The sequence below is a fragment of the Dama dama genome, chromosome 11, assembly GCF_033118175.1.
Source record: "Dama dama isolate Ldn47 chromosome 11, ASM3311817v1, whole genome shotgun sequence".
Classification (NCBI taxonomy): Eukaryota; Metazoa; Chordata; class Mammalia; order Artiodactyla; family Cervidae; genus Dama; species Dama dama.
Genome location: NC_083691.1, coordinates 38,898,086 through 38,922,538, shown reverse-complemented (window position 1 = coordinate 38,922,538; position 24,453 = coordinate 38,898,086). Strand labels below are relative to the sequence as shown.

The window sequence follows — 24,453 nt, the reverse complement described above, 5'->3', positions numbered from 1 at the left end:
TTCAAAAACAAAATTTATTCACAGAATATATTAAAAAGTTTGACAAAAAACAAGACTACAAAAGCCCCACAGTCTTATACATCTCAACATCATCACAGTCAGCAACTGAAAAGTCTCCAGTATTCAACTTGTTTTTTAAAATTAAAAAAATTTAAAAAAGAAAAGTCTTTGTCAATCACAGCATTTCATTCTGAGTTAAATTGCTGAAAACTGATGACCATGTCACTTTGGTATTTCATAGAGTAATGTTCTTCATGGAGATTTACTGACACTGAAATATCTCAAAGTGTATTTATTTATGAAGGTTAATTCACAATAGTCTTACCAAGGTAAACTATTTTAAAACAAATTAAATCACTACTACAAACTTGTAAAGACTAAAATGCAAATTACAGAATATGAAACTCTGAGGACATAGAACAAATTTAAAATAATTAATTATAGAAAAGTTGCAACTTTTTATTAGAAATGGAGGGGGGAGGAAGAGAGTTGGCTCTGGAGACCTTGGTACCCCATGTGCAACAGCAAATCACCACCCAGTCAGGACGCTGGTCAGGCCGTGTGACCTTTCACAGCCAGAAAGAGGCTGGTCCAGAGGTTTGTCTGGGGCCTTTTCCCATCAGTCAAACCGCACTTTGTTCAGTGAGGGTTAGAGGATCCCAGAACGTATTCTACAGTCTCTGAGTATTTGCTTTGGAGGGTTTCAAGTTCAAAGATCAAATTCTGTGGAGTTTTGTAACGATCAGTACTCTCACCGTTTGGTCAAATGAACTACAGATGCACAGACCTCTCTTATCTGGACTCCAGTCCAAACTTGAAATGGGCTGAGTAGACAACGTAACATTCTGCAGAAGGCTGACGGAACCTGCAACTCCCATCTCTACACCCTCGGAATCTTTCTTTGATCGCTGAATCGGGTATTCGCTGAAAATAAGATCAAAGTGTATGAGGAGATACACCTTAGTATTTGTCATTTTATTCTTACACATGTGCTCCAATAGCTATTTTTATTTCTCACTTGACTACTGGAACTGATAAATACTAAGGCATCTTTCTTGGAGAAGGAAGTAAATACACACTCTGGTATTCTTGCCTGGAGAATTCCATGGACAGGGGGAGGCTGGCAGTCTATCGTCCACAGGGTTGCAAAGAGTCGGACACGACTGTCTGACTAACACAAGACATCTTTCTAATGTTGAGTTGTATTGCAATAAGGAGACAGTATTTCAACCTCAAGCCCAAACCCCACAAATCTCATAAAAAGCCATTATTTCTACTAAAAACGTTGAAACATCATTTCTGTTCAGCATGAGTATTTTTTATTTTACTATGAAAGCTCTAGATTGATCTAGCATCTTTAATAAAATTGATCTGGTGCTCTTAATAATCTTTTACTATAATTCTCTAGATATGGATTGTTAAGATGCCACAAGTAACCTTCTGTCTTATAAGTAACATTTGCAGAACCTCATCTTAACACTTCCAGAAGAGACACTGACGCTGGTTTCTAAGCCCAGAGCTCCTCCAAGCTGAAGGACCTTCTATGTACCATTTCTAAGGGAAAGTGCCATTGGGAGGAGATTTTAGACCTGGACATCATTGCCTCAAAAAAGAAAACAGTGAGTTCTAAAACATTTGATCTTCTATCAGCTAAAAATATAAAATTATAACATAAAAAGAGCTGAAGGTTAACAACTCATAAATACGATTTGGTCTAGATTTGAGAAAGTGAGAAATGAAACACCTGTCCCCCATGGAGATGTGTTCCTAGTGAAACACAGGGGTATTCCTCCAAAGGTCTTTTAAAGCCTGTTAGGTATCAACTATGACTACCCTTATTTCAAAAGTAGTAATAAAGGCCAAGACTTTCAAGAGGCATGAAGCAATTCAGAAGCAGAACAGAAACAAAGAAATGATAAGCAGATAACCGCCTATCCTTTCTTCCTCCCAGACCCTACACCTCCTTTTGATTTTTAAAAAGAATACAACATTCAGATGAACAGACATTACAGAACATTTTCCATGTCTCTTGTTGGCAAAGCCTGCAGTTGTTTAGTATTTAAAAGATAACAAAGATCTTTTTTTTTCTTTCCCTAAATCAGTGGAAACTGATCAAGATGGCTGAGAATAGGATGTGGAGCTTACCTCTCCCCACAAACACATCAAAAACAGGAACAATTCTCACTGAAAACTAACTAGAAACTGGCACAGGGATTTCTGTACAACCAAGGCTGTGAGGAGAAACACATGGAATTGGGAAGGGAAGAAAAGAAAAGAAAAATGATCGGGTAGGATGGGCCCCTGGGAAGGGACTCAGAGGAAAAGGGGAGATACATAGGCAGACACCCGCCCTGGGGGGTAGGTGATGCGAGCTACCGAGTGGGTGCCTCCAGGTTCTGTGTTGGGGAGACAAGTCCCCTTGGCTGCTTGGAGGGCCACTGGGACTCACAGGAAGGCTGCAGCCTGGTCCCACCTCCCTGGCTTCTGTTCAGCAACTTGGGATCAGACCCCTACCCTAATAGGGCAGTAATGGCCACTGAACAGAGGGGAGGTCCCACCACATCCCCGGCTCCAGCCCGAGCCCCTCCACCTCCAGTCACACCCCCTACCAGAGTGACGGCTGCCAGCTACCCAGAGGAAAGATGCAACTTGTGTCCACGTCAGATGCAGCTCGCTCACCAAAGCTACCACGCACACGCAGTCTTCCACATAAGAACCCCCTTTAAGACTTACATAGGCACAGAGGCAGAGAAAGTTAAGCAAAACAAAACTGCACGCAATTCAAAGAGAGAAAATCTCTAAAAAAGAATAATGAAACAGAAATAAACAATTTACCAGATAAAGAATTTAAAGCACTGGTAAGAAAAATGTTAACTGAATTAGGGGAAAAAACCAGATGTACACAGTGAAAATTTTAACAAAGAACTAGAAAATATACAAAGACCATTAAGAACTCAATAGGTGGAAAAAAAAATACTAAAAGAAACAAATAACAGACAGTGATGCTGAAGAATATATAAATGACCTAGAAAACAGGATGATCAAAATCACCCAATCAGAGGAGCAAAAAGAAAAACAAATTTAAAAAAATGAAAACAGTTTAAAAGATCTCTGGGATGACATTAAGTGTACAAATATTCTAAAGGGAGTAAGAGAAAAACAGAAAGTCACATACAAAGGACTCTCCAGAAGGCTATCAGCTCATTTTTCTGCAGAAACTTTGCAGGTTGGAAGGGAATGGCACAACACACTCAAGAGTGCTGAAAGGGAAAAATCTGCAACCCAGGATGTTTTGCCCGGAAAAGATGATCATTTAGAATAAAAGGAGACATAAAACAACTTCTCAGACAAGCAGAAACTCACCAACACTAAACCTACCCTAAAAGAAATGTTAAAGGGTCTTCTCCATGTGGACAAGAAGAATCTACAGGAAAGGGGAAAGCCCACTTGCAAAGGCAAACAGAGAGTAAGAGCAGACACGCGAACGCAATGACAAGGTTCTTCCTGGAGGCCGGGCAGCGTCTTCAAGCTCTGTTCCTGTCCTATCACAGTGACGTCGCCTGAACTTGGGCCAGTCAATTATCAGGATCTAAAACTAAGAATTTCAGCCCCTTTCCTTTCTTCCAAAGGTTCTGCTCTGATGACCGAATAATAACATTTCACAAAAACCTTCAGTCAAAGTGTTCCTATTAGAAAAAAAAAAACAAAAACCTAGCGAAAACCATGATTTCAAATTTATGAAATGAAGTGTTCATGAGCTACTCTAAAGTATGGAACATACCACTAGAAAACCTATTTGTTGTGTTAAAAAGTTTATATTGCTATTTATAAAATATAAATAAGTATATTGGTAAAAAAAAAAAAAAAAAAGGTTAGAAAGTAATTCTTATGTAATACCATGAAATTTAAAATCATATCAAAGTGAACTAAGTCAAAGGAGGAAAAACAGAGAGTTCAATCGAATCCTACTTTACGCCCACAAGTCACCTAAAACGAGCACAGTGCCCTGGGAGAGACTTACTACTTCCAGAGGTGCAGGCTGCCGGCGCCCCCCGCTGTCAGGAAGACCTCCCGGTTCTGGGGCAGGTGTCGGACCTGCCACACAGTAGATTTATGAGCCTGAACGGAACAAGAGGCACACAAGCAGTGTATAAGTTTTTAGGATAAAGAAAGACTACCCTACATAGAGAACAGACATGGTTGCCAGGGGAGAGAAGGGGTGGGGATGGGAAGGACTGGTAGTTTGGAATTAGCAGATGCAAACTATTATAACTGAAATACTTTGCTGTAGAGCAGAAATTTATACAACATTGTAAATCAACTATACTTCAATAAAACAAATTAGGAAAAAAAGACTGTCCTAGAAGAGAAACCTGTAAAAAAAAACAATTTTTACCTCTATCAACGACAATTTTAGTAACTTTGATCATTTCAGTCACTGTTATAAAAGTAATTATTTTCTGGCATGTCTCTCTTTTTAAGCTTTCTTATTTATTTTTAAATTAAAAAATTTTTTTTGGCTATACTGCATGGCTTGTGGGATCTTAGTTCCCCAACCAGGGATTGAACCTGGGCCCTGGGCAGTGAAAGTACCAAGTCCCCTGGCACTTCTCTTTATAATGGCTACAGAGATTTATAAGGGCCCAACAGAAATTAGGAAAAGAATCATTTTTCTTGTTTTATAAAGCAAAGTTCTGCTGAACTTAAAAAAAAAAAACTTATCAGATTAAAAGTCTTAACATTTAGCTTGATAGTATCATACAAATTATGCAAATAGATTTTATACATTTAAATATCTCTAGCTCACTCTAAGGAGAAAAAAAACCTTAAAATACAAAAAAAGAAAAATATTTTCTAAGGAGAATAAAGGATAGACTGAACTTCTTTTTAACAACTTTACTTTTTTAGAGCAGTTTTATGTTCACAACAAAACTGACTGGTAAGTACCAAGATACCAAGAATCACCATAAATAGAATGAATTTAATGTAAAGCTCCAAGTCTTATCTGTAATTTACACCACTGGACTTGTCTAGTCTTCAAAACAAGGGTCAGGAGGACTTACAGACAGTGTTTATGGTTATAACAAGCCCGGTCCTTTATCAGTCATATTAAAGATAGAAATAGCAACTGGATGAATGGTAACAGCTTGTAAATCAATCCTTATAGTGCTACATTTACTGTGTGGAACTTGAGAGAGGGAGGGGGGAGGGGGAGACAGGAGGATGGGGGAGGGAGAAAAGACTTCTGCTTCGTAGAAGTAGTGAGACCAGCGAACTTGATTTAAGCCACACATAAGACATCTGCATTTCAGTTAATGATCAGTCTTGACATATGATTTTAATAGCCTTTTAAGAGAATTACCATTAGCAGAGAAAAACACATATCTCAAAAGATACACTTTAAGTATGTTAGAGTCCTCAAGTGACTAGGTTCAAGCTGTTAAATCTTAATTTGTTTTGTAGCTTAAACTTCTCTTTTTCTCCTAGAAGCTGATAAAAAGCAAAAAGTAAGAGGGGAAATGACTAAAATACACCAGTCTTTTATTTGACAGATTTAGCAATTACTGGATTAACTAAATGTAACAAAAAAAATTTTTTTTGGAGACACTGTAATTTCCAGTTAAGGAGAAACGTGTTAACAATTGTATTTGGAACAATTTAGTAAGTGCTTTATGTTGCAGATGGGCTTCCCTTGTGGCTCAGCTGGTAAAGAAACCAACTGCGATGCCGGAGACCTGGGTTCGATCCCTGTGTGGGGAAGATCCCCTGGAGAAGGGAAAGGCTACCCACTCCAGTATTCTGGCCTAGAGAATTCCATGGACTGTATAGTCCATGGGGTCACAAAGAGTCAGACATGACTGACTGACTTTTACTTCACTTATGTTGCAGATAGATACTTTATATACCCTTGAATGACAAAGGCAAAACAAAATTACAGTGGATAGCTAGTTACCTTAAGATTACAGTTCACTGAGCAGTAACAGTAATTTGTATGCAATAATAATTAGTTTAATAATATTAAGACAAAATATGAAGGTCTGAGAAGTACTACTGACTCCATGATAGAGGGAAAAGGAGCAAGGGAGTGAATTTTTATTTCCTGAGCAACTTACATAATTTAATATTATGGAAACTACAAATCTGAGACTGATTTTTCTTTTCTTTTATACTCGAGGAAGCTCAGAGTCACATTTCCAACTCATCTCTCGCAAATGATGGGATGTTTCAGCAGGAACTTTATGCCATCCCCTTACTCCAGACGGCAATTTCATTTTTTTAAACCAGTGCTTTCCACTTGTGCTGCTTCCTTCATCAATTTTTCTAATGTTGTAATACCAAATGTCTCCCTCTAAGTTACCTCAAATACTATTTGGAACAAGGCAAAGTATATCTATGAGGCTTCTCTGATGGCTCAGCAGTACAGAATCTGCCCGTAACGCAGGAGAGGCGGGTTTGATCTCTGGGTTGGGAAGATCCCCTGGAGGAGCCTGGTGGGCTACAGTCTGTAGGGTCGCAAAGAGTTGGACACGGCTGAGCACACGTGGATAAATGTTGATACATTTTTGAAAAGTATATAATTAGTATTATGTTAAGGTATATATTGGGCTTCCACGGTGGCTCACATGGTAAACAATCTGCCTGCAATGCAGGAGGCTGGGTTTGATCCCTGGGCTGGGATACTGGCATATACCTAAAAGTATATAATTGGGTAGTAATACAAATATATTTATTAGGAAACACCAGACTATGTTTTGTTAACCAAATTCTTTTTTTTTTCTTAATTTTTTAAAGAAAATTCTGACAGTTGCTTTACAATGTTATGTTAGTTTCTGCTGTACAAAGTGAATCAGCCACACATAGACAGACATACTCTCTTTTTTGGATTTCCTTCCCACTTATCGTTGACTAATTTCTTAAACCAGCTAGTTTTCTTGTGATTGCTCTTAAACTACAAAATAAGAGTCACTACCAGCGAAGGCCTTTATTATGAATATAATCAAGAAATATGAAACTGACAAACTTTGGGAAAAGTATTCTTTGCACAGAAAAACTTATCAAGATCCTACAAGAATATATTAAAAATAGCTCCCTTCATGCAAAAAACCTGGAAGGAACTTGGTGACTCATTCTATTTATCAGTCTAAAGCAAGCTATTAATATGAACATTCTTCTTCATAGAAAGGTATTTCCCTCCTCTTTACCTTTTCTGAAACAGAAGCAAAACCTTTGGTTGGATGCTGTGTTCTCATGTCAAAAACATGAAACTTTCCTTCCAGAGATGTAGCTACTAACTTATTCATACTTATGTCTTTTCTGTCAAACTCCAAGCTACACACCTGAAAATAGAGAATATTTATGAGTGATGCTCCAATGATAATATCCAAGAGTTTCTTTCAAACCAAGTAAAACAACTTTCACATTATTGGCTCATGTGAAAGCACTTAAAAAACAATCATTTTATCTTTTGAATCTGTATACCAAATACTTGTAACTAGAAAATTTTCTTCTCGGTTAGTAAGGTCCCATAATCATCTAATGCACTGAGGTACATTTGGAAAGCCATAATTTAACATTTTACCATTATTACATAATGATTTTATAAAGTTAAGTCAAGGCTGACTAGAGGAAACAGGAAGGAACCACATTCTTCACTAAAGATGTACAACCCAGGAACCAAACACCTGCAAGTACCTGGGAGTCAATTACATCTCGGGCTTCCTGATATTACCAGCTCACTTTAACATCACACTGCGTAGCCCACAGGCATCCAGAGATGGGCTGTAGGGGCGGTGACCCACCAGGTACTGTCACACCACACCTGGGTGTGTGTTCTCCTTCTGCAGAGAGAGTCCCTGATTTTTAACCAGATCCTCAAAGGACTTCACAGACCCTAAAGGTTAAGAACCATCCATTCATAAAGGAGTTTTACTGAGACGAGTTATTAGGGGTGCTTTCCTTTTGTAGTTCAGAGGTGCATGGAAAAGACATTCAGAGAAACTGCAAAGAATGCAAATGCACATTACCCCATTTTTTATATTTGTCTCCCACCGTAAGGACATATTTCTGAGATCAAACAGCTTGATGTCTCCGTTGTCGTAGCCGGCACACACGACACGTTCCTCTTGATTATAAGCGTTGCCTGGAAATCAGGACATGGCATTTCAGATCTTTTTAAACGCTGATTTGAAGGCTGCTTAAAAAAACTTATGGACATCTGAAACTAACATAACATTGTAAATCAACTATACTCCAATAAAAATAAAAAACAAATCAAAACAATAACCTTACAAAACTACACAGGTCACTTGCACCAAATCAGGTGAAGAAGTCACATTGGGTAGAATCTCATTTTACTAATCCTATAGGACACCAGCATTATTAATTTAGTGTCTGATATTGTTTATCAAAAAAGCTCTTTACTGAGATTCTGTGCTCAAGAGATATATGAAAGTGTTTACTGGATTTTAAATTGAAAACAAATATTCTTTCTATACTCTATTTGCAAAGACTAACAATTCAAGCATAGCAGGATTTGGTAGAATAAATACAGTTACACTTCCATTGCTTTCTTTGAATGCAAATGGAAACTACTTTAAACTTATTTATTTTGCAAAATGTTGTTCTGGTGTTATCTTATCAGATGTTCACAGTTGAAGTAAATCTACAATCTGCAGTTGAATTCATCTTGCTCAGATCCAGGAATTTTTTGGATTACTCCCTTTTCTTATAAACTCAAGCCCTGCATTTCCACTGGAGGGTTCACCGAGATGACATGACAGCAGCTGAAACTCATGATGTCTAAAACTGATGTCATCGTCTTCCTTTAAAAACTATTATATACTCTGTGGAACTTTTTCAATTAACATCATTCACTTCATAGTCAACCTCAAAATTCAGTTACCTTGGACATAATCCTTTCCTTTGTTCCTCATGTCCAAAAAAATTGCCAAACTGTATTTATTTTGCCACATTGTTATCTTCTGAATTTACTCCTCTGTTCCATTCTCACTGCTTCTTAAACCTACATATTTCCTGGAATACTGCAAAGAGCTTCAGAACTCACATTTCCTCTGCCACTCAGCTCTCCTGCCTACACGACCACAGTGTAAAGCTAAAGCTCTGATCATATCTCATCCTTGCAAAAGCCTTCAAAGGTTTACCGCTACCTCCAGACCATCTAAACACCTCTGGCTGTGGCCATGTGCCATCTTTAAGGCTATTCCTCCCTACATTCCTTCTACATACTCTTCTTCCAATGCTTGAAATCTCCTCCCAATTTCAGTGTTTCAAATCCTACATATCCTTGGACTGAGGTCAATATGTTCTTTTGGCTCCCTCGGGATTCCTTCTGTATTGATCCATGCCTCTGTGACCTTTTATCACTCTGACCTTGTATGAGTGATACAATTAATGTAAATACCACTTTTTATTAAAATTACCAGCTTCTTGAAGTTAAAATAAAAGTCTGCTTCAGATAAATGTCCTTTCTTTAAATTTAATGTCCTATATTTAAAACTGCACTTACATCCCTTAGAACAATGATTAAAAAGCCTTTAATGGACCCAAAGTTAATCATTTTTTAATTATTACATAAATTTTATATGATGATTCTAAACACTAATTCTGAAATTTCTTCCCAAGTGTGCATGTTTTTGGTTTATATTGTTACTTATACACAAACACACAGTAATTATAACATATACACATAGAAATCTCTCAATTTCAGTGGTAATTTAGTTTTAAAATGGGAAATTTAAAACTTCCCTCTGATGAAGCAACAATCCAATAAAACAATCCAATTTAAAACTAACATAACTAGACAGGCCACATACATTGTTAAATCTCATTTTTAATGTCTGTTAATCTACACTGATTATACTAAGAAAAAGGGGAAAGAAAATAATGGTTTAAAACTAAATATGGACAGATCACCAGCCCAGGTTGGATGCATGAGACAAGTGCTCGGGCCTTGTGCACTGGGAAGACCCAGAGGTATCGGGTAGAGAGGGAGGTGGGAGGGGGGATTGGGATGGGGAATACATGTAAATCCATGGCTGATTCATGTCAATGTATGACAAAAACCACTACAATATTGTAAAGTAATTAGCCTCCAACTAAAAAAAAAAAAACAAAAAAACTAAATATGGCTCTTATCTTTATTATTAGTAACAAAAATGATTGTAATTTTGGTGCTCAGTGAAAGATACAAGGGCAAACATCAATATTCATTTTAAGTATATTAATAGGGGAACATGATTATAAAATTTTTAAGATACAATTTTGTAATAGTATAATTAGTTTTAGAAAATACACACACACTGTGTAGCGTACAATGTAAGCTTGGTCAGGTTACCATCTAAGGCTCTACTTAATTTCACTAATGGCCTGTGGTTCTAAACTAGGTCAATATTACCAAGTTAAACAGAAATAAATAATAATAGTCTGTATTTTTGAACAGTTGATATCTAAGCACAATTCTAAGCATTTTACGTGTATTAACTCTGAATTCTCATAACAATACTTAGGTAAATTCTATTATGACTTCCATTTTATAAATGAAGCAAGCAAAGATCAGAGAAGCCTGGTAACTTGCCCTGGGTCACAAAGCCAGTAAGTAGCACAGTGAGAATTCAAACCCAGGCCCAATTACCATGTCTATTTGCCTCGATAAACTGCCAGAATAAGGTACAGAAGAGATTCTAAACCGACCATCAGGACTCTCCTGAAGCACTGTGCTTTTTATAATCTGGTATTTCAGGTGTAAGAGTCCTTCAGTAACTTACCAAATGCCACAGTCCAACAGTCTCTCTTGTTTTCTCCTTGTACAGGTTCCATATTAGCAACAGGATCATCTTTCTGCCTTGGGTCCCACACCTTTACAGTTCCTGACATGAAAAAAAAAGGAGTTGGCAAAATTCAATAGTGAATGATGGCATTTCTTTCTGCATTCTCTTCACATGGCTTCCTATGCACATGGAGATATTATCGATGTTACAATATCTGAGAAATAGTCACGTTTTTCTGACTTGTTATTGGGCAAGTTGTACTTAATATAAGAGATATATAACCCACATGTTATACCACCTGACTTGATTTCCAACTAGCAGATACACAACAAAGCCAACAACTGTTCTTAAGTCATCAACAAGGTATGACTGACGAGGCAAACACAAATGTTATATAATTTAAACCATGCCTTACTTTCTTGATTTAAGCCCAAAACAAATGTACTATTTATTTAGAATAAAGCAAGTGTCATTTTAATGTTTTCTCCTTAGTACCCATATAATCATTGGCATTTTTCTTATACATATAAATAAACTAATTTTTATATCTATGATTTCGTATATGAGGCTTTAGAATACCATTTCATATACAATTCAGTTTAATTTCCCCATGGCAGTAAAGAAGAGAAAAGAAGTTAATAAAAGTAACCAGTAATTCTTCTCAATTTAATTTTAACTCCCTCATTTTAATGTAAATTATGGGGAAATTAACTAGGGTCACTGATTTTAAGAAACACAAAGACATGTAACAAAATGGTTATAAGGCAAGTACCCAAGTGAGATCAGAAAAAAAGGTAAAAAAATCCTTGAAAAGGATTATAAATGCAGGAAAAGGGGAGATATTTCACTAGATTTATGGCCAAGGATAAAGCTGGTCATTATAAAGGCTGCTTCAAGGAAAAATAAACTTCCTATAAATGTGACAAGTTATTATCATTTCTCTATGGACTTCCTTGGTGGCTCAGTGGTAAAGAATCTGTCTGCCAATGCAGGAGACACAGGTTCAATCCCTGGGTTGGGAAGACCCCCTGGAACAGGAAATGGCAACCCACTCCAGTATTCTTGCCTGAAAAATCCCATGGACTGAGGAGCCTGGAGGGCTACAGTCCATGGGGGTCACAAAGAGTTGGACATGCCTGAGCACGCATGTTATACATGACAGAACTCATAAAAATTGGTAACATTAAGTTTGTAATAGTTAAATGAAAAAACAACATAAATAGAAAATCTGCAAAGCAAAATTAACTAAAAACCAAATACAGAGAGATGTTAACACAAGTCAGGACTAGATAGCATTTTTATCTCTAAAATTAGGGGGAAAAAGGAATCAATGCTGGTGGGCAAACTGGCAGTCTACCTCATCTACCATAGTTGATATGGTAAATATGTACTTTGGGAAGTTTGACAAGTTTCTTAAGTGATAAAATATGATTATTCCAAAAGAGTTACATACATGATGATACTCATTTCATTGTCATTCTCCCAAAACAACAATTAAAACCTTAATGCAAATCGAATGTTCATTAACAGGGACACGGCTAAGGAACTGTAATACATTCATAGGATGGAATATTATAAAGCATCAAAATGATAATTATGAAGACCACACCAAAACAGCAATGTCATATGACAAAACATTAACTATAAAAAGATTAAGATACAAAATTGAGGGAATTGGGAATTCCCTGGCGGTCCAGTGGTTTGCACCCCCTACTTCCACTACTAAAGACACAGGTTCAATTTCTAGTCCGGACACTGAGATTCCGCATGCCCTGATGAAGTGACAAAAAACAAAAAGACTAAGAAAGAACAAAACTAAATCATGTTAACCCTGATAATACAGTGTTAATAAATTGTATCTTAGACTAGAAAGGAAAACCAACCTGATATTTATGCTAGTGTGATAGACTGTAATTTTTCCTTCTATATTCCATACTGCTTCTATGATTGGAAAAAATATTTGATTTTTTCTAAAACACAGCTGCTCTTGAGAAACTGTTAGAAAATTAAATTCCACTTTTCTGTGAAAATAATTTCTTCATGGTCTTGAGCATTAAAAAAAACTAGCCAAACTAATAAAGGTACTGATCACTTAGGTCCCCCTTCTGCAGCAACAAAAATTCTGACTGTTAAATTCATAACAGCTCAGGACCCCAAAAGGCCTGTCGCTTGTTAATCACTGCGGGGGAAAAGCAGAGTTGGAGCTCCGGAAGCTTCCTGCAAAGCTCATCGGAAAGACCACAGACTGCAGTGTTCAACCAGCTGTCAATATGACAATTTTCACAAGTACTAATTCTGCTTTTTAAAAAAAGAAAATGAAAAGCTGCCACCCACAGTATATCGTCAGCTACCTCAAAAATTTCTAGAGACTTTTTAAATCCTCAAGGTTCAGAGGAAACTATGGTTGTTAATAGTTGAACTAGCTCAAGACTAAAATAGTAAGTGCTATGCCTCTATCTCGAAATCTCCCGAAAGCCTGAGACAATTGAGGGATACACAATCAAACTTGCCCATTAAAAAAAATAGAGAGTTAGATTTAGGGGGTCAAGGATTGAGGAAGACTTCCACATAGAATATATTGCTGCACAGAGATTTAATAAAAAACAATTAACGTACACAGAATATTCTGACTTACCATCTCGGCTGCCAGTCACAATTTCAGGGGCCCCTTCCCCGATTCCAAGTCCACCAACACCATCTATAGTATTTATAATTTCTTTATGGCCCTTTACAGAATACACAGGGACCTCTGGAGCTTCCAAATTCCTGAACAACAGAACACAGCTTCTTACTTACACACACCCCAAACGTTTAGTTCACTACTCAAATCTAAGAATGCAGGCCATATTGAGATTTTTTATTTTAAAAAAAAAGGGTTTTTCAATTAAGGTAATTTATACATTTACTTCCAAATTTTCCTCTATATTTTAGCTTCTTTCAAGGCCTCCGTGAGAGTTGTCATCATTCAACTTGGAATTCTAACTCCTGAGCCCACTTTATCAATGGTCCTCAAAGACGATTGATCCAGGACCTCTGCACATGAATCCACCAGGGATGTTTCTAAACAAATACAGATTTATAGGCTCCTCCCCAGACATAGTCAGTAAGTATCTCTAGGGTGGGGCCCCAAACCTGTTGACTCTCTAGTACATGGAGGCTGATAATACTGCTTTAAATACAGAGTAAATTCAAAGTGATTTAGAATGTTTCCAAAGTGGGCCTTGGTAGTTTGATCTTGAGATCTTTTGAGAGATAAAACATGAGCAGCATTTGCTTTGTATACATTTCTCTCTTAATATTATTTTCTGAGTTCCACACTGATTTTCATCTAGTTACATTTTCAGTTCGCCGTCATGCTGACCACAATAAATATTACAGGCAAACTAGCTGAAGTCTCTAATTCTAGGTTAGTTAAGTGAAGGGAAGACTGGAAAGCACCTCTTCTATGTGTCTGAACCTATGGCTGGGTGAGTGGCTCAAACAGGTTATGCTAATACACCCTTCTCTTGTCTCTCTCCATTCCACACTCCTCCTTCTGCTTTTGTACTGGAGCCTCTATCCACATTTCTTTTCAGCAAGTTAGTTTTCAATAATACTTGTACTTTTTCTTTTTAATGAACTTAGTTCTTCATGACATGTAATCTCAACTTACTACTAGGCCTAGATTTATCAGTAAAATCTTGCAAATAAAATTTGAGAAGTTCACCTGATTCAGAGGTGATGTTTATCTTTGTGGCATTAATTGTGAAAGTGTCAAGAGACTAAAGAGGACTGAGGTTCTGTTTAAAAGAACTGGTTTACTCTTTTCATAGACTTTGAAACATCAGGTCTTTTAACATGAAATTATGACTTACCAGTGAAAATAGAGCAGTAATATCTATACAAGGAAGCTGTTAGGAAGACAGTCAACTGTTATATTTGTTGCACACTTTTGTGCTGAAATGTATCTATTTTAAAAAATAACACTCAGACTGGTCTCTCTCTCAAGTTCTTTGAAAGTATATGACACAGCAGGTAAAAATTAATGCATTCTGCATTCTAGTAAACGCCAACTTATTTGCATGTGTGCTCAATCGCTCAGTTGTGTCCGACTCTTTGCAACCCTATGGACTGTAGCCTGCCAGGCTCCTCTGTCCGTGGAATTTTCCAGGCAAGAAAACTGGAGGGGGTTGCTATTTCCTACTCTAGGGAATCTTCCCGACCCAGGGATCAAACCTGCACCTCTTGCATCTCCTGCATTGGCAGGCAGATTCTGTACCACTGCTCCACCTGGGAAGCCTGCTAATTATTAAGAAGTTAAAGCAAATGGAATTAGAATAGCTTCATTCTATGTTATATTATGATTCTAAGACAAATAAATATGCCAAAGTAATTCAGTTAAAAAATAGCAGATTCTAAATTAGAATCAAAAAAGATCACAAGGTAGGGAAGACAGTTCCTCTAGAACATTACTGTATATTTTACATGATTAAGAGATAGCCTTAAAAAGTTTTTACAGAGGAATTTCAATTCATTCAACTCTAAATATGAGCAAATAACTCTAAGTAAAACATGAAAATTAAAAGCATTTGGTACTATTGAGATTTTGCTTATTCAAAACAGGTTTGTCTTGATTTACTCAACAGATGTGTTCCTAAAAAGTTGTGCTCAGATGTAAGTTAAAGCATAAAAAGAAAAAAGTTTAATGAACTGGGAGTTCTATGTTAAAAAAATTAAAACATACAAAAATATATTATTGTGTAACGCCAAATATCTTCTTAAAATGTAAACATCTAATTTTTCAGTGTTATACATGAGCCTTGTTATATACTGTATCCTTCATGGTGGAGGGAATAGCCCTTTATTACAAATATGGGTGCTAAATGCTAGCACTAAACAGCATGTGTGGAAATAAATATTAATGTTATTTGAAAAAGCTAAAGAAAAATGTTAGTATTTTAAAATAGATTTGAAATGTGAAATCTAAAAATATACATTAAAAAGTAATTGCAATATTCTTATAAATAGTTAAAATTTAACAAAAAGCATCTTAAAATTCTTTCAGTGGAAGCGTAACCCAACTATCAAAGAAATTGCTTATGTCTTCACACTGATGAAATAATCTTACCATATATGAAGGTTTCCAGCAAAATCTCCAGTGGCTAGATATCTCTGCTGTAAAGATGTTGCGCCAAATGTTCCACATTTAATGGGTTTGGCCTTTTCAATCTTGATAGAAGGGAGGGAGAGAGGATATGTTATTTAGGTAAGCACCTATTTGTAATCCATATTCATGGCTCTATTATGGGAATTAAATAAGGCACACAATTTTAAAAAGCAATTAAAATGTTTTCTGATAAAAAATTATCATGCTTTTCCTTCAGTAATTTTTGTATAGTCTAAAAGTACAGGCGGGCTTCCCTGGTGGCTTAGCTGATAAAGAATCTACCTGCAATGCAGCCATGAAATTAAAAGCAGCTTGCTCCTTGGAAGAAAAGCTATGACCAACCTAGACAGCATATTAAAAAGCAGAGACATTACTTTGCCAACAAAGGTCCGTCTAGTCAAAGCTACGGTTTTTCCAGTAGTCATGTATGGATGTGAGAATTAGACAATAAAGAAAGCTGAACACCAAATTGATGCATTTGAACTGTGGAGTTGGAGAAGATTCTTTAGAGTCCCTTGGACTGCAAGGAGATCCAACCAGTCCATCCTAAAGATCAGTCTTGAATATCCATTGGAAGGACTGATACTGAAGCTGAAGCTCCAGTACTCTGGACACTTGATGTGAAGAACTGACTCACTGGAAAAGATCCTGATGCTGGGAACAATTGAAGCCAGGAGGAGAAGGGGATGACAAGAGGATGAGGTGGTTGGATGGCATCACTGACTCAATGGACATGAGTTTGAGCAAGCTCCAGAAGTTGCTGATGGACAGGGAAGCCTGGCGTGCTGCAGTCCATGGGGTTGCAAAGAGTCGGACACGACTAAGTGACAGAACTGAACTGAACTGAAAAGTACAGGCAGACCTTGGGAGATTTTGCAAGTTTGGTTCTAGACCTCCAAAATAAAGCAAACATTTGCAATAAACTGAGTCAGATGAATTTTTATTTCTCAGTGAATGTAAAAGTTATGTTTAAACTATCCTGTAGCCTATTTACAACTACATATAGATTTGGCTTAATAGAGAGAGCATCATAATATCAATATATTGTCCACTGACTTGATTTTTTTCACTTAGAGATATATCTGGATGAATTTTTTTCCCTCTACAGAGTTCCCCAGTTTCTAGGGCACTTCCCCTGTAATCTTTGAGTTGCTGGGCCAATCTTCAACCCTACCACTAGGGTTGGCGTATTTCATGTCCTTTGTGAAAGCAATTTTCCTACCACTTTCAATGTTTGGTTGGGGATTTCCACATAGAATACATGTAGCAATTTTCAAAGAAGAAAATAAAATTCACGTAACACAAACTATAACTGAACTTCTCTTTCATGATTCAAAACAAATCATCATATGCTCTGGGGCTTTGGAAACTCCCAGCCTGCTGAGCTTTCTGCCTGGGATCTGGATGAACTAGCAGTTACTAGGTGGCCTGGCCTAAAATAAAGCTGGGACTCTTTGGAACTGTCCAGGACCTTTTGATTAAATTTTGTTTACTCAGACACCTGCAATAACATGGTGGTAAAAGACTGTACTGATGAGACTAGAACACAGAATGTTAATTTCTTCTCCTTTTTAACACACTGGTGATCTGAGATAGCATCAGTTAATATCTGATATCAGAAAACTGATATTCATCTATTTCAGCTATTTTTCCAATTTTATGGGAAACTTATCTTACAATGGGACACCATGGAGGATCACAATTTTGTCAATTTAATAAAGCAGTTTCCAATTCCAAATCATTTACATTCTCCCCACCATCCCCTTCTCCCAAATAAAATACCTGAAACAATATGTTAATACTGACATAGCTAATCACTCAATTAACTAATTAATCATTGTAGCAAATCACTTAATCACACTATTAGAACACAATTTCTATAGCTAAACTAATTCAGATTTCCAACTTGGACCAACTGAAGAAACAGCTCCCCACCCCTTCCTCTCATTTGTCTCAAGCAGGGCCTGAGTCCCCCCAGAGTCCAGGTCACTGCTAATGATTCCCTCAGTCTAAAGCAGAGGATATGAACAAACCTCTTGGCTAAGAAACAGGTGGGCCCTGAGGGACAGGAATATGCTTTCAGGGACTTGGGTATTAAGAACTACAGGAGGGCTTGCACCATATATTGATGAAACTCTCTGGGAAAATTCTTCCCCAAATCGCCTTGGGAAGATTGGTCACCCACCGTCTTCTCTTCCACCAGCTAAAGATTCTGCTTCCCATAATTCCACTGCTTTCCCCAGGAGTCTCTGATGGGGTCTCGCTTCCTCCTAGGTCATGGAAGAGAAAAAAGCTGACTCCTACTTTTCAGTTCCTGTAGGAAGCACACACTTCCAAGTGTTTACTGCTACTAATTAAAAAACTGGGAAGCCAAAGTTTTCCTCTATTATGGCTTTACCTAACTTTTGCCTTTAGACCGTGTGGAATAGAGAAACCAGAAAACTGCAACCACTGACCTTCCAGAGCCAACATAAATTCACAGATACACAGACAGATACACACACACACACACACACACAGAGCTAATGGATATTTTTTCTCAGGTTTAAGTTTTCTTCAATAATTTTTTTAGTTTGTCTGCTAGGAAATACTAGCTAATAAACAACAATAAGAAAACCTTGAAATCAGCATTAAAATTTTTATGCATGGTTACTTCCTGTGATGCAAATATCAAAGTATATATAATAAATATACTCAGAGTATATGTATTTTTTTCTACTGGGAAAACGTGTCCTTGTGCAGAGGTGGAACTGATTATTACAATATTTCACGTTGTTCTAAAAACCATACCACAATGTCCAGATGTACTGACATCTGAACACATCTGAGAATTCCGACCTTAGGAGAAAACAACCTGAGAACTACTCTAATATTAGTACATCGTGGGGCCTATACTCGATAATTTAACATGTGTCATTGCAGGGATTCTAAAAGAGGGGTTTATTGCAAATAATGAATGGAATGAGATAAAAATGTATCTACACTTAAAGGCATAGACCCACAGGAGTGGCACCAAGGCTTGTGGCATATAAATGTACAAAGCCCTTTGAAGGCTGAACATGCTGGTCTCTCCGACTTCATTTCTGGCTTCTCTCCTTTCACACCTTCTCTCCACACCTGCGGCTGCATTTTTGTTCTTCAGACTCACCAGTCAAGCTGCCTCAGGGTATTTGCATTTGCTGTTCCCACAGCCTGGACTGGTCTTCCCCCATATCATCATGTCTTCTACCAACTCCGATTTCAGCTTAAATGTCAACGCCTCTAAGAGATCCTCCCCACCCCTCCAATCTTAAGTGAAACCCCCAAATCCCAATCACTTGCCCTGTTTAATCTTCTTTCACTTATCAACAAAATTCTTTTATTCACTCAATTATCTATTTCCTCCCTTCCTAGAATGAATACCACAGGAACAGGGCCCTCAGCAACTTGTTCAACACCTAATTGGTGTTCAACATTTGTTAAATGAAAGTATAAATGAATATGGCTTAACTTCTCAGTCCCAGTGCTGGAGAGAGGGAAACCACTGCTGGAGGTCATGTTCCCTTTTCTCCCGTCATATTTTCACCTGACAGACCATGGTTTTCGGTGTCACTTTATATGTAATAATAAAAACAGCATCCATATATGGAATACCAATGCATCAGATAACTGTTCTAGATGTCCTTCTGTACTAGTCCATCCCTTCTAACACATGCCACTGCAAACTGTTTGGGACACCCCTTTCCAGATGACAAGCAGGTTCAAAAGATGAAGAAACTCACCCAAGGTTCCTACAGTCAGGTAGATTCCAAGCTCTTTCTACTACCATAGGCTGTCTCCAGGACTATATGTAAATCAGTTAAATAAACATTTCCTATGTAGTCCCCATTCTGTAAACTCGAGCCCTTAGAAGTCCCAAAGAAATGCTCCAATCCTGAACTAGATTGGTGAGGTAAGGCAGGCCTGACTTAAACCTACTTTCAGATTTGTGCCCTTTGGTTTTTACCTTCATTTTATGTCTTTATAAAATGTAAACATGATATTTATGCTTCCTGTTATTTTTTTATCCTTGTATCCTTTTATCAAAGGATAGCCATATATTCTTATATCAAAGATTTAACTAGTGGTCTGTTGCAAATGATGTTTTAAGAATCAGATTAAAGATCAAGAATCAAATTAAACTCAAAATACAGAAACATACTGAAAAATAAACTCAAATGTATAAACATCTTGTTATCTGCACAGCAGGGAGGGCTGCTCTTTGCTCAGAAAGGCTGAGCTAGGTTGGCAAGTGGACTTAAAAAAGCAGAAATGTTTGCTCTTTCCTTAGACGTTCATGGAAATGATAACATCAGCTAAATTAAGAAAGGACATTGGAGTAAAGTTAATTTTTCTTTTTAATAGTTCATAAAAGGGACCCCCTCCTTGTCCCTGCTAAATGTTTTACCTTTGGAAAAGAAAAGATGAAAAGAATTCAGAGGACACTTAACTTTTCCTGCTAGAAAACTGGTTTAAAAAAATGGAGATCTATTTTGCAAAATGTGTTCCACAAAGTAAATTAGAATATATTAACTTTTGCTATGATACTGAAAATGACCATTGATGACAGACATATTTGACCCCCAATTGTTGGTTCTCTTTGCTCTAATACGTTAATGTGATTAAAGAAGCCCATGATCGATAATTCCCAGCAGAGCTATTTTTGTTCTATCTGTGGGTGGGTCTAGTACAGCTTGTCAGTATTTCCTCCTCCACATCCTGGCACTACTTAATTAACATTAAAAGGTTTAGTCAACCAAATGTTAACAAGCAGTGAATTCAGTGGCACAAGGGCTAAGAAAGCAGAACTTTATTAGATTATCACTAATTTTTAAAGTGTAAACATCCCCGACTGCAGCACTTTTCAGGGCCACCCCTAGTCCTTTGGGCCAAGTAGGGAGGGTTGGGGGGCGGGGGTGGAAGGCGCCCTCTACAGGCTGATGGAAGTCTCACACAAGAGGGGAAAAGCTGGAGAGAGATGGATTTCAGCCTTCCCTTGAACCCTTGGCCAGAAACCTGTGTGCAGTTTAACAAACTACTCAATTGTATACGAAGACCCTGCCTTCATCCGCTATCTATCTGATTAGTAATAAGAAGGCACCAGCAAAGACCCATTTTCTTCCTTCCTTTTTATCCTGCACCCATGGACTCTGGAGCACAAGGCTTGAGGTAGTTCTCTAGGGATAAAATCAAGTTTCCTAATATTTTATGTTTCCTAATTTTTTAACCAATAATTCAACTAGCACAATGATAGCTAGAAACTAACTTTGCTCTAGAAGAGGGAAAAAGAGGGGAAATAAAGGAAAATGCATTTGGGAAGCCCCAAAGGTACCTAAGTGGCTCAGTAGTAAAGAACCCGCCTGCCAATGCAGGAGACTCAGGTTTGATCCCTGGGTGAGGAAGACCCCCTGGAGGAGGAAATGGCATTCCACTCTGGTATTCTTGCCTGGGAAACCCCATGGACAGAAGGAGCCTGGCAGGCTGCAGTTCATGGAGTGGCAAAAGATACAACTTTGGGACTAAACAATGAAGATAGTCAACCCTACTTACTCATTATAATCATTTGGTGGAAGTTTAAAAAATACTGATGCTGGGACTCAAACTAGTCTAGAGGCAAGAAAGAGTCCCAGTGCATCAGTTTCCAGGGGTGGAACCAAGGCATGAATATTTTAAAACACGTACACACAAGTACACACAAAACAACAGTAACGATACACATTCAGATGTTCCTGGCGCACGGTAAGAGCTGAGAATCACTGGGACTGTTCTTAACCTATGTTCTCTTCCACAGCATTATCACAGCCAAACACAATGTAAGCTCTCAAATCTGTGCATTTGTATTACCCTCACTTTAGGCAGTAGGCTGTTTAGGAGGAAGGACTCATCTTTCAAATATCTTTGATCCTTCTTTATTATAGTACCTTGAAATGATAGGTTCTCAATGGAAAATTTATGGCAGAAAAAGAAAAAAGTCAAAGGATACAGGTGAAAATATAAAAAGTGGATATTCCTAGTGTTGAGGTGGGTGACATCAATTTACTTCTTTTCCCTATCTATATTTTTGGTATATTCTATCATGAACATACATTACTTTAGTTAAAAAGCAAAATTATTAAAAAAAATACTGCTAGAATCTTCTAGAACTCTAGAACAAAATACACTATTTCTCTTCACAGAACAAGTGTATTCATGAAATGTACACAAGTCATAAAGCCTTACCAAAAAAATGTCACTAGTATTTATTCCTGATAGTTCACCATTTTCTTTCTTCAATTTCAATGTTTCCTATGTGTTCAAACTCCTGGCCTCAATCAATTAATGATTCATAAATCAATATTTAAATGTTCCAAGTTATATCCTTTTACAGACATAAATTCACTCATTCTTTTAACACATCATTTATTGAGGAGCTGCTCCTTTTATACCACACTAAAGAACTGTCCTTACTCTCTGGAAGTTTACAATCTAATTAGAGATACATGGGACAGAAGGATATATTCCTAGCACAGATAATAAGTACCATAGGAAAGCAATAAAGAAAAGTTACTTTATGCGGGGATCAGGAGCGAGATGTCAATAGTCAAATAATCTGAACTGGATCTTAGAATAGCAACAGGTGACTGGGGGCAAGGGATGAAAAACATAAGGAAAGGGAGGAAAGCAGCAGCCACGTTTAGGAGCAGAGTGCCTGGCTAGCAAAGACAATCTGAACAAGAAAAGTGGCATTCATAGAAATTTAAAATGGGATGAGGCCTTACATACTTTCTAATCTAAGCTTTCCTAGAGAAAGTGTATGCATCCTTTGCCTATCAGTTGAGGCCCTAACTCCTCCAAAAAGATTCTCTCCATAGTTTTTGGTCCCTGGAGTTACAAACTTCCCTGTAATCTATGACAATGCTAACATCTGAGTATAACTGATCTTTTTTTTTTTCCTAGGCAACCCAAATAAATGCATTTAAAAACTGGTAAACAGATATAAAAAAGTGAATATTGTTATACTCCAATTATTCCATTAGTATAACCTTTACAAAACTTGTAAACCTAACCTTGCCACACCCTGCTTAAAACCCTTCACTGATGTCCCATTTTTCGTACAAAAACAGGCATAAATCTTTTAAATGATCTACAGCATTTACAAGGCCTCCTCTCTGATGTTTTGTTTCAAAAGGAGATAATTTCTCTCCCTCATTGCTGAGCTGTTTCCTCTTGGAAATCTCAACTCCTAATTTTACCTAGTTAGCTTTTACTCAATGCAAATCTGGTTTTCTGGTTTTGTTTTTATTCTCATAGAACCACGTGCCTTTACATTAGAGAATTCATCTCAGTTTGTATTTTATGTATTGCTGGTTTGATTATTTAGTTGATTCTCTAACCCCTAGAAAAAAAACTCCATAATAATCAGAGACATTGTCATTTACTAGCTGGAGAATACCAGGCAATCAATCGACACTTGTTGAAAGAAGAACTGTTTTGGATTGCCTCCTCCAATTACATAGCAGGCATCCTAGTGCCTGCTTTGGCTCTGCTTGTATGACCAAGTATTTTACTATCTTGTACCTATTAAAAGACTACACAAACAACTGCGCACTGCCCAGAAACGCCTCGAATTTAAATGTGAAGTCATAACGTCACCTCCAGGGACCTCGCACTGGACTGGGAGGGGGATGGGGATGACTGGAGGAAGGGACCAGCAAGGCACGAATGAATTAGCCCGATGAGAATTCAGGTCTCGAACCAAAGCGTTTACGTCCGAAGCATTCCTCAATCTGCGGTCAGCTTCGCTACTCCCGCGCAGCTTCAGCAGCGCTTTGGGGGGACTCTGGACAAAGGCTTTGGCAAAAAGGAACGCAGAACTCCCGCCCCCAAGATCCGCACTCCCCTCCAGCAGCAGTCCCAGATCTTGGAACTGGGAGGTCTCGACGCAGCACCCACCTCCCGCAGCAGCTTTAGGTCCCCTTGCTGGATCTCGTACAGCTGAATGACGCCGGTGCCCCGTGCGAAGTTGCCCATGGTCACAAATTTGGCACTGCAGGGCATCCACTTACAGTCAAACACGGTGTAATTGAGGCCCTTCTGGATATGGGAGATGATCTGAGGCTTCTCGAAGGCCGACATGGTCCAGCCGGGAGATTTCGCCTTCGCCAAGCGGGACACAGCCGACAAACCCTGAGAAACTAACCTGGAAACCAGAGTCCAAACGTTAAGGCTAGTTTGTCCGTCCCGCTTGCCGTAGGCGCCCCTAGAAACCTAACAAGTAGTTTTAGGTTTCTCAGATAATGCCGGATACTCTAGTGCAGGCACACAAGAGTTTCCTTCCCCAACAACACAAACTTGTTTATGGCTTTACCTAGTGCCTTTCGTACAGATACAGATTATGGGTTATAAAGCGTGCTGACTGCGAGAGGTGGGGGCAGAGGAAGAACCTGAGAATCAGGCATATTTTAGGACAGCCTTCCCCCCCACCCCACCAAACGCGCACAGACTCCCGCCTTAGGTCCCCCG

At 38.0% G+C, this 24,453-nt stretch overlaps 1 protein-coding gene across 1 annotated transcript; it reads right to left on the bottom strand.

Annotated features, from left to right (window-relative positions):
• On the bottom strand, positions 1–24,182 carry DNAAF10 (dynein axonemal assembly factor 10). Its single transcript, XM_061155170.1, has 8 exons — positions 23,884–24,182; positions 15,895–15,995; positions 13,423–13,553; positions 10,785–10,886; positions 8,025–8,140; positions 7,203–7,337; positions 4,022–4,119; positions 1–924 (listed from the first exon to the last, which is right to left on the bottom strand). The coding sequence occupies exons 1-8, from the start codon at positions 24,064–24,066 to the stop codon at positions 717–719; spliced, it is 1,074 nt and encodes a 357-aa protein (XP_061011153.1). The 5' UTR covers positions 24,067–24,182; the 3' UTR covers positions 1–716.
• Positions 24,183–24,453: the final 271 nt, after the last annotated feature.